The following is a 16818-nucleotide window of genomic DNA, read 5'->3' as shown; positions in this document are numbered from 1 at the left end:
AAACTCCCTCCCTACGTATAAACCAGTCAACGTTCATTAACGATCGGTTGTAGGCTACCAAATTTGCATTTTTTTCCTCTACCCTACTAAAGACATTTTCCCTGATATCTTTTATTGTTACGAAGCATTGTTTCTGTAATAAAATGGGATTACGGAATGATAATATATAGTCTTTATATACGTACAGTACATACAATAAAATTCTCATTTGTAGTTCCTAAAAGGGCTAATCCCACTTTTGAGTTATTGCAAAATCCCATAACCACGTGCTCCACTATCTGGTTGGGCGATTGGTTCATCTATCGACCAATAGGAAACGAGGTGTGTCAAGACGTTGACTAAGTTTTGACGGCTGTGTACAACTGAATGTCTAAAGTTGGTTGAGTTGGCTTTAACTATGGTCTTGTTAAGTGTTTGCTGGAAAGACTCTCTCTATGGGAGAGGTCTACCATAATGGCCATTGGATTATATGCATCTTTTCTCACTTTTATTCTATCTATAATGGTAAGATCATTTACAAATAATTTACCACATAAGATTACGTTTCTTTCTCATTATTTATATAATATACGTATTACCGTAGATACTATTAGATGAGGTGTCATCGAAGAGATTTAGGAGGCCGTCATTTTGTGACAATTCAAAGGTAAGTAAGTGCTGCTGCCGCTGCCGCTCCTGCTCTCCTACATCCAACAACCTTATAAGAGATACAATCACTGAACTAACCTACTTGCTCGATGCCTTGGAGGGGTAGATCGGTGCACGTGCTTAAAGAAAGGCGCCGACTTCTGGTTTGGGTGGCAGAAAGTTGTCTCCACAAGGACTTTTGCCGAGGCGGCAGTTCAAATAATGTGCACACATGTTGATCTAAGAGGTGCCGACGTAAACAAATATTCTGATAACTCTTCATTGCATTCTCTCCATTATTATTAATACTTTTTTCCTATTCGTTTTAAAATGTTTATGAGCTTTAACACTACGAAATTTCCGAAAGGGGAAATTGGGACATTTTGCATCGTGTGATTCGCAACTCTGAAAGCACTCTTTGTATTTAAGGGAGTGCCAAATTAGAGGAGAGGGACTTTTGCGCCCCGTAAATAGAGTTCATAGAAATGACTTCTGTAAACTCATACAGAACTATCGATACTACGCTGAAATTTCTATATATAAATATTATATATTCAGTGATTTATAGTCTTTATATACGTACAAAAAGTTTACCGTATTTTACATACTATCATATGTTAATATGATAGTATGTAAAATACGGTAAACTTTTTGTCTCATTTTTTTTTTACCAAAAAAACTTTGTTTTATAAATACTTGGATCAGGTTTTATCGTTAATCTTGTCGTTCCAGTTTTCAAACAGTAAGAATTTTCAGATTTTTGGCCCATTACCAGAATTCTGTCAGAAACAGTAAAAGAGTCATCCGAGATTGGTCAGAGTCTTTGGAGAGATGAACGAACTTCATTCCTCCTTTTCTACTGTAATTTTGTGATTGATGTGAGAATCTTAGCTGTCAGTCTCTGTATTATTTATGATGTATTGATAAGGACGATAAAGGAGACCATTTCGTTCCTTTGTGAGAAGTTTTGATTTAGTAACAAAGTCTGAATCGTTTCAATCGATTTGTCAAAAGTTAAAAACACAATTTAGATACAATGCAAAACAGGCTTTAATTTTCTTTTAATGACACGTTAGCTTAATAGAAAAAAAATTTTTTTACTATAGACCAAAACATAAAAGAGAAATTCGTGTAACCGTAATGAGGTCACGAATTAATGAATCTTATTTAAAAAATCTTGTTTTAGGAATTTGAACTTTGAACCTGGAGGAGATTTCCTGAAAAAGAATTGAAATGAAACAACTGTCAAAAGAAAATTTATAGTTTTCGATGAATGCCAAAGAAAAAAAAACAACTGTATATATATATATATATATAGTGAAAGACTAATCGAGGCAATACTCGAATCACAATTTCGGTTTCAATTTCGAGGTTAACCCGCTTATACTTATAAAAGTTTTTTTTTAAAGAAAGAATTCAATAAAATATATTTATATTACCAAAATTAAGAAAAGAACGGCACTCTCAAAGCGTAACATGACCTCATACAGTTAAAAAATGCTTTCCTTATAAAGTTTTCCTGTTATTTCTTACACTTTACTGTTTTTTCCCTCTATTCTTCACCTAATCTATTTCTTTCCTTCTTTTATTTCTTATTTTCTGCATCAAGTACTCTGTTATTAACTTATATTTATATATTTTAATTAACTTACTATATATATATAATATATATATATATATATAAAGGTTAAAAATTTCAAACGGTATTCAGTATAAAGTTCAATACATCTAACCTTTACATTATTGTTTTTCAACACTCATTTTTGAAAGAATTTTTCCGAAGCAATTTTTCCTTCTTTCGTCTGATTTTATTCTTATAACTTACTTTATAGTCGATTCAATTATTTTTATTTCTGTAATATAATAATTTCAGTATAGGCCCTATTTCATATAATTTTCCTTCTGCGATATATTTATTTCGTTCCATTTAAACTTAATATTAAAATTTTACTCCAACTTATTTTTGTTTGTTTTTATTTCTATAATGAAGCCATTTTTATTCTGATTTTTACTTCTCTATTCCATTATCAACCGAAACAAAGAAGTAAATTTACGCCATTTCACCATTCTTACTTTTTTTTAAAAATATAATATATTCTAATAATCTCTGTTGATTTTATTCACGCATTTCATTTAATACGTCGCTTCAGCTGTAATATAGTCAACTTTTTGTGAATAGACTCCTTTATTTTTGCAATTCAATTGTTTTTTTCCTATTCTAGCAATGCTTTCTTTTTACCTTTTTCTCACACTATAACTATTAATTTATTTTTTTTACACAGCTACTCTATTCAGAAAAAAGTCTAACGTCTGTCAGACCACTAATATAAATCCCGTTACCGTCTTAATTTTCATCGAATTTATTTATTTATACAGTTTTTTACGATGCAAAATGAGGAGAGGAAAGGAGAATCCAACGAGTTTGATACACTTCCGAACTTATCGTACTAATTAAAACTAGTTAATACGTCATTTAACACAGTTAAGTCATCGATTTATCTTAATTAAACTCGTAGACTTCAGACATTTTCCGAGCAATTTGTTCCTGACGTGCGTGCGTGTGTTGAGTCGAGTTTTAATACGAAAGTGCTTCAATTTGTCACTTACGTTTTCGTCTTTTGTAAAGTCAATGGAAAAGTAACGAGTGAGTGAGAGAGAAAAACTTTACACAATTGTAAATAAAGAGCATTATGCAGCGAATGATCTGTATGCGAAACGCACATGGAAAGTCAGTTCCCACGATAATAAATAAGACTCGTTATATCCCGACTAGTCGTTGTTAGTCTTGCTATTTGATCTTTGACTTTGTTTAAACTCGTAATTTAGCGTTTTTCTATCGGAAAAAACGAGGTGTTTATTAGTTCCTTTTGCATTGCGACTCGTTAGAAACGATTTGCCCTTCACCCCTTTTTTCCCTTCCTTCCTTTTTTTTTAATATAAAATTCTTATCGCCATTTTCAACAGAAGTTGTAATTAAATTAATACTGTTTTTTTAAATTATTTTGTTTATTTTATTTTATTTTAAATTAAAATTTCTTACCTGTAACTACTATTCACATTAATTAATAATATTCCTTCCATATTTTCGTATAAAAATATAACAAAACTTATTAAATAATTATACTTATTATATTTATTATTCGAATCGATAGACTTTGACTTGTGGCCCTAAGCCGTAACATATAACAGGCCTCTCTCCTCCACCAAATAATGGCACATGTAAAAATCTGAGGCCCTAAGGCCCTAAGTTATAAACCCATAAAGCCAGGTCCTAAATTGTTTAGCTTAGGCGCAAATTCGTCCATAATTATTTAACTAAATTTATTCATAAATTCAAATACTAAGTGATGCTCACTTTATAACTAGTATTAAAAATTTATTAGCACAATTTCACGTTATTGTTTTGAATATTTTTTAAATTGCTAATTTAGTGAGATTTAAGTTAAAAATTAATTAATAAAAATATGTCTAATTTAATAATTAATTTTATTTAAAAAAATGGCGTAGAAGAGGAACGACAAAGGAAGAATATGTAATTTTAATTTAATTATCGTTTGCGTATAGGAAAGATCGGTTCAATTTTAACTGTTAATCACGGTTGAACTACATATTTGGCCTTGGACAAGCCCCTTTTCTCGGAATCGTCCTTCACCTAATAATGCACGATTCCTTGATGTCGGCCGCCCTATTGTTCCTAACCATTCAACAAGTTGTAGTCCATCTATGACTTGTTTACTAATTGTATAGCAATGGCCCTAATGGAATTTACATCTAACGTTATTTTACTTTCTCCCAATGTTACTATTATCTTACTCTAACCTAAATTTTAATGTTACTCCTCCTCCTTTCAACTAGGTTAGCTCTTATATGCATTTTACCTACTTAAACACAGATAAAACCTTTAGTTAATGAAAACTCTTCCGCATCTACGTCATATAAACAAGACTTTATGATCTAGGATTATATAAATTACCTACTCCTTTTTATTTAATTCATATTTTACATTATTATCTTAAACAAGAACCCCCCCTTTTTTCCTTTAAATTAAAATACACAAGACTTTTTACAGATTAATTTATATAATAACAATATAGAAACTGGGAGTCAGAAAATCAATTCACACCTTAAAAATCAATATTTTTTCTGTAAATATTCATGGATATTTATAGAAATTATATATATATATATATGTATATATATAATCCATAATTTTTATTAATGTTTTGGTTATATAAGAAATATGATTTTATATAAATATTACTAAAATGAAAGGTATAAAATTTCACTACAATTTACAGAATAAAGGTTGGCTTAATTTGCAAAATATAACATGAAAATTAAGCCAACTACTTATAAATTTGTAGGAATTCTAATAGAATTTACTTGAAATTTACTAAAAGAGAATAGCAGATTTTATTTTAAAAAAGTAATTCTATTGACAAATCCATTTTTTTTCTTTTTGTTTGAGAAAATTTCGGTGAAAGTTTCCATGTGATATTTCTCAGAAGCTACTTCTTCAAGAAATAATACATTTTTCTCAACATAATATTGGAAAAAATTGTATTCTATTACGTCCCCAGATGCTGTAATAGCATTTTCTTTTTTTTCTCTTTTATATATAAACAAGTTTCAGAAATAAGAAATGATATCGAAGAATTCTTTCTGATGGTTTTTGATGTGTATAATATGAATTATAACAATGTCATAAGTCGTACAAGTAACTCATCCATTATTCTTTGTTAATTAGTTATTATTTAGTCACATTTTGAAAGTTTTATAAACTAGTTTCCGTCATTTTTAATTTAAAAACTAGTATATAGAAAACATTTGATTATTTTCCATACTCGTTTTAAATTAGAGAAGAAAAACAATGGTGTCAAGGATGTAACTTTTAAAAATAAGAATCCCATTTCGTCTTTGATAAATATTTTCAATTAAGCGGATTTATTCAATGAGTAAACACATAATTTAAATTCTTTCAGCTAATTAATTTTAAAAGGTAAATAATTCTTTTTTTTGCATACGAATATTTTAAAGTCGAAGGAATTTCGGAATATTTTTGAACTTATTTAAAAACATCTTTTTATACTCGCTTTTAAACTATTTGGATACGGAAAATCTTATTTCTTCAGCGTAATGGCGGTTTCAGTCAACTTATTTATTGTTTTTCAGAGTGAAGAATATATGTCATTTCTTTGGATGGTGAAGAAGGATCCTCCATCGTATTTCTTCGGCACAATTCACGTTCCGTATACTCGAGTTTGGGATTACATACCCGAAAACGTCAAAGTAGCTTTCGAATCGAGCGATACCATATACTTCGAACTAGATTTGATAGATCCAAAAACTATCTCGACTTTGTCCAATTGTCAAATGCTGCCTCAGGGAAAAAACTTAGTTGATGTGCTACCGGAAGATCTTTATAGAAGATTGAAACGCCACTTGGATTACGTGAAAGGAATGTTACCTTCGTGGATGACGGCGGATCAAAGGGGAAGAGGTTTATATGCTGATTATCTCTTCAATGCCATCACGGGAAATTGGGAAAGAAAGAGGCCCATCTGGGTAATGCTGATGGTCAATTCTTTAACAGAAAGTGATGTCAAATCGCGTGGCATACCTGTTTTAGATCTATATTTGGCGCAAGAAGCCGAGAGAATGAATAAAGGTACCGGAGCAGTTGAAAAAGTTGAAGAACAATGCGTACCATTGAATGGTTTGGATTTTACTCAGGTAATTTTATTTTTATGTAAATATTTTATCAATTATAATCATTTGGAATGATTTATTACGGGTAAACACTGTCCAGGATTGATTTATAAATTATTTTTAAAATTACTAAACTGAAGAACATCATACCGTTCATAGTCTAAAGTCGAGCGCATATAAAAATAAAAATAAACATTTAAAACAACTGATGCATAGCCTTCTTTAACTAGAAAAATAGACGAATCAAAATAAATTTAAGTTCAGTTTTACATTATTCTATACAACTGATGCTGTAATAGCAACTGATAGGTTTTTAAAGTTTTACTTAACATTCGTGGATAAATAAAATGTAAATCGTTTTCGGCATGATTTTCTAAAGACCATTCTGATCGGAAACAAGGCATTTTTACTCATTTTATGCTGACTGTACAAAGATTAACTGATAGTTCCAAACTGATTAGGCAGAACATCCATGCTTTTATAGCTTTTTTTAAAAACATTCTTTACTTTAAATTTCATATTAATTAAAGCGAATAAAGTTAAGTATTCTTATCCTATTTTAAAATATAATTTAAATAGAAATTACATTATATATGTTATATAAAAGTTTATTGAAACATTTAAAATAATTTTCAAAATATTTTCCATCTTTGCCTGTAAGAGGGCTTTTCCGTTAACGGGAATGAGAAGCGCAACAACCTTTTTACAGGGGCTAATCTATTTTACTCTATTTCCAAGTGCTAAAAATCTTATCTAAACGCGATTCATATGCAAATACCCACCATACGGCATAGAATAAACGTTTTATGACTTGGAAATATTCGAAAACAATGATGGAAATGAAGCAGATGATCCTTTGTATCGAATGACGTCATTTCGGAAATGACACGATGACAGGAACCGGAAATGAAGCCTATTAAGCACACACACACACACACACACACAGTGACGTCATTATCGATTATTTAGATGTTCCGTTTTAATAGATTAAAGCTATTTTATGGAATTGGGATATTTATTCATTGTTCCTTTTCCGATTTTATCTTTTATGCCTCATCAGTTTACATAAATAAAGATGAAACATTATCATCTTAATCTGTAGTATAAATACTACTTAATTTTCTATTATAAATCTTAATATATTGCGTATTTATCTGTATACGAAAATAGGGACCTAAATGTACCAATTCTTTTTCTATTCAGGTTTTATTCGCTTTAAATCAGACACTCTATCAACAGGAAAGTATAAGATCTGGAGATATTCAAGCATTCTATACAACAGACGATCTGATTAAGCATTATAATTGCGGAGACCTTAACTCCGTGGTATTCAGTCAAGATTCGACTCAAGTGCCCCACTTAAACAGTACAACTATGACTTCGCAGGAAGTTGCTGTCGCCAGGAATATTGACCGGTATTTCCGAGAGGAACTCATCTACAAACGGAATAAAAGAATGGGAGATCGCGTAGTCCAGCTGCTTAATACCTATCCGGATACAAGCTACTTTTTTGCTTTTGGTGCAGGTGGGTTTCTGAATATTCCTTAAAAAATACTACTTGTCGGAAGCACTGTAATAATTTATCACATGCTGTGAATTGTTTGTTTCTCTTTAACTTAGTATGTTAATTGGAACTGTTTTACGACATTAACCAGCCTCTTAATGTTTATTAGGATTCGCTCCATTGATGTTTAATTGGTCGTTTCCTTCTAAACTAAATAAACTACCGATTCTTTATAAATTTCGTTTAATATTAAAAACATATTACAGAGGGGGAAAAATCAAATCTAAATTTTCTTTTTATACATCACATATTTTAATATATAAACATATATATATTTTAAATAAAAATTACTTCAAAGAAATTCAATACCCTGGTCAAAGGAACCGGCTGTGTACACTCATTTATCACTTCTAGTTAAAATAGGAACCAATTTCGGTTTAGTCACTTGCCACCCAAGTCGAATTCCGTACAAGATATTGGAATTCCATTTGATCTCTCTTCACTTAGGAAACAGTTTAGAGAAAAGGGAAGTGAAATGTACTCCTAGAAATTCTGCCTTATAAACAAGTTATGAGTCAATCCACTCTTACACGTGCTGGAAAACATCATCTTGAGTTTGGGGTGGAAACTTGTTGACAACAGAAAGTCGTTAGTGTGATGCGAAAGTTGGCTAAAGTTCTGTCCTTAATTAGAAGTCCTCTTCTGTAATCTTCTTTCAGAGCCTTGTTGGACAAGATTGCGAACTAGAATTTGTTGGTAATCCGTTCTCATTAAGGATGTCATACTGGATATTTTCTTTTGGTCTACTATATTATATATATATATATATTTTTTTTTACTGTTTTGAGAGCGATTAAAAATTGTTTTTGGATATTCTCGTTAAGATTTAACCTATAAATTTACTATTTTTGATTAACCCATACACGAGTTTGTTAAATTTAAGAGACTGTATATTTAAATTTTTTAACTCCGTGAATAATTTCTACTGAAATAGACAATAGAAATTTTATAAATCAATCTTGTGATATCTGTCTTTTTATTCTTTCAGGGCATTTTTTAGGAAACGATACAATACTTGATTTTGTTAAGGAAGCTGGTTATCAAGTTGTACACGTTCCTTCAACGAGAAAGTTGCGTGGGTGAGTCTTTACTTAAATCTTTTTGGTCAACAACACTCACAATAGAAAGAATCATTCTTAAAATAGACTGAAGAAAAGAACAAATACAATTTTATTTACACTAATTACAATATAAATGCAAGGAAATGAGATTATTAACTTTTTATTTTAATGCTGGGCAACTCGCAAGTCGGCACATTTGTAAAAGAAAACTTCACAGAGATTTTTTTTCCTGCGTAAAGAAAAATCACGAATTACCGAAAAACGTGACAGTAAGCTATCACGTCTCGTTATAAAACCCTGCAGGTATGTAATTTAATAATTACGTTGCAGACAAATTGTAGATCCTGAACAACAGCGATAAAGGTGCATATGGACTGTTTTCTTCAGTTTTGCGGTGCTACACTTGGTCATTAACAATCTCGTTAACAGAGATTTATTTTTTAAATTGTTTTCTCTTGCCGATTCCGTATCATAATTACAAGAATATTAATAAGTAAGTACGTTTTACAAATTGCAAAAAAGAAAGATGTTGGGTAGAACTAAACAAATCGGAAAGATTAAAACCGATAAAAGTGACAGTCGGATACTTTGATAAGGAGAAATCCAAACATACTTGGAAGCCGATGTAAACACTTGACCATTATCATTGTATAAACGTTAAAGATAAGAGCACATACAGATAAAATAAGCGAGTTATATTATTCTGATATATCAAAATTTAAGCGGTAAATGGCCTTAAACGATTACTTTATTTTTGTAGTATTTTAATGGCCCTTAATAATTATACGGTAGCTTAGACTAAATAGAAAACGTCACGCAAACCAATTAGCATCAGTAAATATGAATAAATATTATGCAAAATATTTTAAATCGAATTTAATTCATTATCGTGTTTGAAAAAGTGGTTTTCGGTAATCAATAACAATTCTATTATGATTTATTTGCAGTAGTTGGAAAAAATATAAAAAGAACCGCTCCAGTACTCCAACTAAAGACGCCAAACAGAGGATTAAACACGATTCTGTTATTCTACTTAAGGCGACTCGTTCTCCATCTTTAAATTCTCATCCGAGATTTAACGATCTTTGGGTTCGTCTAGATGAGTACAGCACAAGGTGAGCGTGCAATCGTACATCTTGATTTCCTAAACTGGTTTTTTTAGTGTGTTATTGCATGACATCTAGACCAAACGTTAAATGAATGATTCATGAATGTAATTATTCTCAAATTAAAATAAAATAGTATTTTAATTAGATAATATACGCTCCCACTTATATTTTTAGGTCTCCACGTATATCCCCAAAGAGTACAAAATCGCAATATGCCCCAGAACAATCAGTGTGGCATGGAGGTGCGAAACAAAATTTTCCATCATTGCATCTATTAAGTCTTTGTATTACCCTATTGCATTCGATGACTATCATAACTTGCAATCTTCTCTTCACGTAATTCATAAAAAAAAAATCTGTGTACAGTATCGTTTTGTGATTTTGATAAGACTCAATTCAGATTTATTCTCCTTTCTAGTGATGTTTTGTGAATGTGCAATAAATGGATATGTCTATTTTGACTGCTATGCAGTTCATTGTAAAATATTTTATTTATAAAATATGCTAGTGAAAGAAACTATTTAATAATGTAGATAATTATGTAGTCGCTGTGTCAATTTGAAAATATGTATTTGTCCCACATGCAATGACCATGATTCTAAGAATGATTTTAATAAATTAATTCCTTCTTTGAATAATTTATGTAATTATAAATTAATTTCTGAATATTTATGAAATAAATCCGAGTTTTTAAAATTTGTAATATTTTCATGCTGTAATTGATTCATTTTACGTTGTTTTTCTTAATTCAGAGCAACAATTGAAATATTATAGCTGAAATTCAGAGTACTTAAGTAATTTCTGAATCGTTGATCCGAAAAAATTCTGATCACTTACTAAGATTGCAAAATATAAAATATTACAATATTAATATTACTTACATAAAATAAACCAGCAATGGGTTACTCAAATTTCTTGGCAACATTTAAAATTTTGACGGTGCCATCCGTTATCACATTAAAAAAAAAATTTAATAATTATTATAAAATGGTAAAAAGCTTAATTTTGAGGGGAGGGATGAGTTTTATAAAAAAAATCCAAAAAGCAAAAACCGTTTTGCACTTATACAAAATTTACAATAATTCCAATTAATCTGACATTTGAAAATTATTCGAAATTTCAAATTTATCTTAAAACATTTCAGATCGATTTTTATAAAAATTTCTATTAGTTTTACCATAATAGATATCACTTTAGTTTACTTTCAATCACATTTATGTTCAAATCAAAATTAAAATGAAGAATGAAGTAGTAATTAAAGCTAACTGGTAAGATTTTTGAACAATTTTTAAAAGATAATATCTAATGAAAAATCTATGGTTCTAGTTACATAAACACAATATTCAATGTATTAAAATGTTTCTTGTCTGTATTATTTAATTACTATGACTAATAAACAGGCTTATTACACATCCAGCCTATTTAATTAACTTAACCAAATTGCATTTTGGCCTTACTGGCCCTTATCAATTGGATGACATATAAGACACAGAATATATAGTGACAATTGCCAACATTACAGTATACATTAATAGTACAATTATTACATCTTATTAATACAATTTTAAATTATCACTAGGACAGTAACACAACAATATTAAACAAATCCAGCAAAAACCTTGTGAATAGTCTGCCATCTTTGCGGTTGTGGTAATTTTCTGTCTCCACCACATTTGTTGGGTATGCTGATTCAATTTCCTTTTCTTGATTTTTAGGCACATTTTCCATTATGATTATGGATGATCCTGTATATGTTTTAATTTTAATCAATTACAGATTCAAATTGATTAAAATTAAAACATATACAGGATCATCCATAATCATAATGGAAAATGTGCCTAAAAATCAAGAAAAGGAAATTGAATCAGCATACCCAACAAATGTGGAGACAGAAAATTACCACAACCACAAAGAAGACACAAAGACTATTCACAAGGTTTTTACTGGATTTGTTTAATATTACTGTGTTACTGTCCTAGTGATAATTTAAAATTGTATTAATAAGATGTAATAATTGTACTATTAACGTATATTGTAATGTTGGCAATTGCCACCATATATTCTGTCTCTTGTATGTCATCCAATTGATAAGGGCCAGTAAGGCCAAAATGCAATTTGGTTAAGTTAATTAAATAGGCTGGATGTGTAATAAGCCTGTTCATTAGTCATAGTAACATTTCAAATTGCAAAATTCAGTCATGGAATAAAGATCAAATTAAAAATTTAAATAAATAAATAAATATTTTTTTTTGTATAAAAATTTATAGTTTTTAAGAATTGGAATTTTCTGATCATAATTTAATTTTAAATGTTTCCATATTAAAGTTGCAATACTGTAATACAGTATAATAAATTTAATTGAATAATATTTTCAAATTTAATAAATTCTTGTTTATTATAAATTCTTTTTATAATAAATTCACCTGTACATATTTACAAATATTTTTTTGTTGTTAACTGTCATCATCTTCAATGATTATTTTCTCTTCTGCATCATTATTTATATTTTCTAATAGAGTTACAGTGCAATTATAATTATTGCCTTCTGTTATATTGTCTTCAAATATATCCTTTTCTGCCAGATTATCCATTTTTGGTCTAAAAATTTAGAAAAAATGTAAAAGCAAAGTTTATTTCTTAGTTTATTATGAATATTTTAATTTTGAAGATAATTTAAAGAAAAATTTATATTTAAATTCTTATTTGATGAAATAAATAATAATATTATTATTTTATATCAAGTTAATATTTATAAATAAAATGTACTTACCTCGTATTATATTTAGGATAATTAAATTTAATCGCTTTCCTTACAAACTCTTTCTGATCTAATTAAGGAATAGAAATAATATGTTGAATATACAACTTCAAATTATTATTTTAAAGATTTCAACTAACACTACACTTTAGAAATGTTATTTATTACTATTATTAATAAATAAAATTAGTTAATTAATAGGAATTCTACAGCAATTTATTTGAAATATATATTTTATAAATGTATTTATAATCTAAATATATAAAGTAAAACATTGAGAAAATCAAACAGATGCTATTTTAGAAAAATTTAATAATAAAATATCAATTAAATCAATAAAATATCATTATATAAAAAAACTTAAAATTCGAACATATAAATCCCAAGATCATACTTTTAGCATACAGGATGGTTCAAAAGTTTTAATTTAAGACATGGACTATTTATGATGTGCATGTTTGAATAGTAACCAGATGGCCACAAATGAAAAAGTGGACATTTCACTTCAAAAGGTATGATGTGGAAAAAATGTATGCTATATCAAAAAGATATATTTTCCTCAGTAAATGAAACTAAGTGCTAGCAAATACTGGTGTAATTTACACTGTAAATCAATACACTTATTATAAATTTTATTTATATGTCCACAAAACTTAGAAGTTCTTAAAGGGCATTTATGATAATTTGAAAATTCTTCCTGGACACAAGGCTAAAATGAAGGACAAGAGTGGGGAAAAAAGAGGACATTTGGTTACCCTATGTATATTAATGTGGTTTGACAGGAACATAGCTAAATGTGTATTCAATTAACCAGCACCACCTTAAGTCACATTTTATAATTTAAAAGTGATTACAAAATGAAATGCCCATTATCTATATTTAAGACTTTTGACTCACCCTAATGTATATTTTTGATGTGGATAAATATCCATATTACTAGACAGATAAAATCTTTCAAAAAAGTTTAATTAAAAATGAGTTTTTTCATGTAAAATATCATTTATTTATTTAACTTCAAGTATGCTCAAACCTCTAGAATATTCAAAATATGGAATCTTTACTACATAGGGTAGAATATCAGTTTGTAGCACCCTTGTGTTTATTCTCCAATCTAAATAAATTATATTAAAATTTATAAATACTATAAACTATAAAAAAAAAAAATAAAATTAAATTAAATAGAAAAAGTCCTTACTTTTAAATATATACTTTAATTCATTAGAATATTCTTTATGCTATATAATTAATAAATAATTAATTAGGCAAAAATTTTTTAAAAATAGTTACAATTATAAAAACAAATTGATCTTACTGTTTTAAGTGAAGAATACCATTGAGGTTTATGAAATGGTCTCCACTTATGACTAGAAACAGCCTCTGAGTATAAATAAAACATAAGTGCTCTGGATGTGAGGGAAGCAGTATATTTATCTAAAGTACTTTGTTCCTAAATAATAAAACATGATCCAACATTGACAATTATTGTTAGACTCAACTTATTTAAAAGCAAGCAAAAGAGAATTTATTATTTTATAATTGAAAAACATTATATACTTGATTGCAAATATTAAAATTATACTCACGTTCCATTCGGAACTAATAATGTCACTATCACCAAAATATGAACAACAATTTACAACAGTTTCAATTTTTCCCATAAAATCTAAATAATTCTGATGTAAAAATAGGCCAAATGCAGAACTTGATATAGTTGTTTTTTCAAATATATCCTATAAAAATTTGACTTTATGAAATAACTTAGTAACAAAAATAAATACTTTTTCATATACTATGATATTGAGAATTATGAAGTAAAATACAGTAAAACCTGTCTATGGAGACCACCCATGGTTCCTTCAAAAAGTGGTCTTTTTAGACACGTGGTCATCAAACACAGGTGGTGCTGTAATACCGTATTTGCGGACATATTTTGCGCATTTTCTAGCCATTTCTACTAAGCAAAACTCGAGGCAAGCAAAAATAACTGAATTTTTTCAGCGATAGAGCTATATTGGTATTGTATTTTATTCTTATCAGATAACTCGATTTACAGGAGTCATCGTGTTTTTATAAGACAGATTTAATACCAATATTTTAAAGATTAATACGATACTCAAATTTTCTCGATTATAATAAACACTTTGTTTTTTCCAACTTAATTAATTCAACCTAGTTATTTTAATTTGCTCCTCAGTTACGCATATTACATCATCGATATGGAAGCATATCATATCTCTCCACCATTTCAGTTTTGGTTTTCGTTAGTTTACTCTTATGTTAACCTTCCTTTTTGATTCCGCAATTGTCCAGTTGCCTGTAAAACTGAGTTTTGCATTAATGCATTTATTGTTTTTTGAATATTTTGCATTCAAAAATTACTTGGATATTATTTTTCTAAAAATGTCGTGGAAATAAGGTAGGTTGATACAGAAACTATTTATTGCACACGTACTGTATACGAGCGTAAAAAAAAATAAATTTTATCAAATGATGAGAGATCAGCCAATTAATTCTATCATGTACAATATTTTATACCCCTAAAGAAAATACTAGTTCTACAGTAAAATAAATTTTGTATCCCACAGTTAAACTTTGCGGCTAATTGCCATCATGATAAACCATTTTCACTTTCTCTGATAACTTTAACCCAATTTTTTAACGAATGCACTTTGCATTTCTTTCATTTTTTGGACAATTTGGAACAAACTGAAATGAATTTTCTTTGTTGCTAGAGTAATTCATTAACACCTGCACCTAATTTCAAGAGTGGGAGAAGTGCCTGAAGTGGGTTTGAACAAAAGTTTAGACTAACTCATTATATTAGGAGGGAAAACGTTGAGATGGGTTTGAACAATACTTTAGACCAGATATATTCGCGAAAATGGTTGCTTATTACAGTTGTTGTATGTTGTTTCAGACTAAAAATCGATTTCCGAGGTTGCGTTACACAGGTGGTTGGTTTAATACAGGTAACTTACCGTATTTTACAAACTATAAGACACACTTTTTTCTTTGAAAAATTGCCTCCAAAATTCAGGTGCGTCTTATAAATATTTTTTAAAAAAAATTGCTTAAAAATTAAGGTGCATCTTATAGTCCGTAAAATACGGTATATGAAGACTCTATGTATAAACTATTCCGTGCCAGAAATTTTTGCCCGTTTTTACAGGTGCCCGTCGAATGCATGTGGTCGCCTAAGTAGTTTTCATGTTTTCATTGTAATATCAATATTTAAATTATAAACTATTAAGAATTCATATTTATTATATGAATACATTAAATATTTACAAATGTAATATTAAAGTATAATCATTCAAACTATAGAAAAAATTTACAAATATTAGCATAAAAAAAAATCTGGTTCAGATTTATGAAAATTTTTAAAAAAATGTTAAGAAATAATACATACATATGTAGAAACTTACATATACAAAATAGTAGAATATTTTACTAATTCTGAAAGTTGTTCAATGTTTATAAGCTCTAAAGAACCATAATTATTATGAGAATAATATATTAACATTCTTTTTAAGACAGGATTATAATTATAAACCTAATCCTTTGTTTTTAAATATTTAAAAAGAATATTCAACATAAAGCATGAGTTAGTAGTTTTGAATTATAAAGACAAATCTCACATAATAAAATAAATGTTTTTCCCCTCATTAATAACCATTTACTGGAATTCTTAAAGCTGTTACTCATCTGTCATCACTGTAGCAGTGTCACAATACTGAATTGTAGCCAATTATTAATTGCATACTTAATTTACATATGAAAAGAAATTTTTTTAATTTGATGCTTTGCATACTTTTTAACAAAAAATTAATACAAGAAAACTATATAAAAATTATCTAACTGCAACCAAATAATTATGATCAATAAAATTTAGATTTATGTATCCAACAAATGTAAAATTTAGCAATAACTGTGTGTAAGGCAGTTAATATCAAAATGGATCATAAATAAAATAAAACTTTGTCTATTGAC

General features: G+C 28.6%; 2 protein-coding genes across 3 annotated transcripts in view; one reads left to right on the top strand and one right to left on the bottom strand.

Annotated features, from left to right (window-relative positions):
* The first annotated feature begins 355 nt into the window (after nucleotides 1–355).
* LOC136985581 (metalloprotease TIKI1-like) lies at nucleotides 356–10767 on the top strand. Of its 2 annotated transcripts, XM_067282898.1 has the most exons (7): nucleotides 356–504; nucleotides 584–646; nucleotides 5800–6360; nucleotides 7540–7861; nucleotides 8889–8979; nucleotides 9909–10076; nucleotides 10245–10767. In XM_067282898.1, the coding sequence occupies exons 1-7, from the start codon at nucleotides 454–456 to the stop codon at nucleotides 10408–10410; spliced, it is 1422 nt and encodes a 473-aa protein (XP_067138999.1). In that variant the 5' UTR covers nucleotides 356–453; the 3' UTR covers nucleotides 10411–10767. The 2 variants fall into 2 exon arrangements, with proteins under 2 accessions (XP_067138999.1, XP_067139000.1); XM_067282899.1 differs by lacking the exons at nucleotides 356–504; nucleotides 584–646 and adding an exon at nucleotides 5504–5626.
* A 1671-nt stretch (nucleotides 10768–12438) lies between these two features.
* Rad17 (Rad17 checkpoint clamp loader component) overlaps nucleotides 12439–16818 on the bottom strand; it is a 29011-nt gene continuing 24631 nt past the window's right edge. The window contains exons 12-17 of the mRNA XM_067282896.1: nucleotides 14412–14558; nucleotides 14141–14275; nucleotides 14024–14063; nucleotides 13859–13939; nucleotides 12841–12898; nucleotides 12439–12668 (exon numbers count right to left, since the gene is read on the bottom strand). Coding sequence (XP_067138997.1) covers nucleotides 12524–12668; nucleotides 12841–12898; nucleotides 13859–13939; nucleotides 14024–14063; nucleotides 14141–14275; nucleotides 14412–14558 — 606 coding nt within the window. The 3' untranslated portion in view covers nucleotides 12439–12523. The remainder of the gene's footprint in view (nucleotides 12669–12840; nucleotides 12899–13858; nucleotides 13940–14023; nucleotides 14064–14140; nucleotides 14276–14411; nucleotides 14559–16818) is intronic.

Source organism: Centruroides vittatus, unplaced genomic scaffold (assembly GCF_030686945.1).
Source record: "Centruroides vittatus isolate TY-2023 unplaced genomic scaffold, ASM3068694v2 contig_971, whole genome shotgun sequence".
NCBI classification, from domain to species: domain Eukaryota; kingdom Metazoa; phylum Arthropoda; class Arachnida; order Scorpiones; family Buthidae; genus Centruroides; species Centruroides vittatus.
The sequence above is the reverse complement of the archived record's forward strand: the minus strand, read 5'-3'. Positions and strand labels throughout refer to the sequence as shown.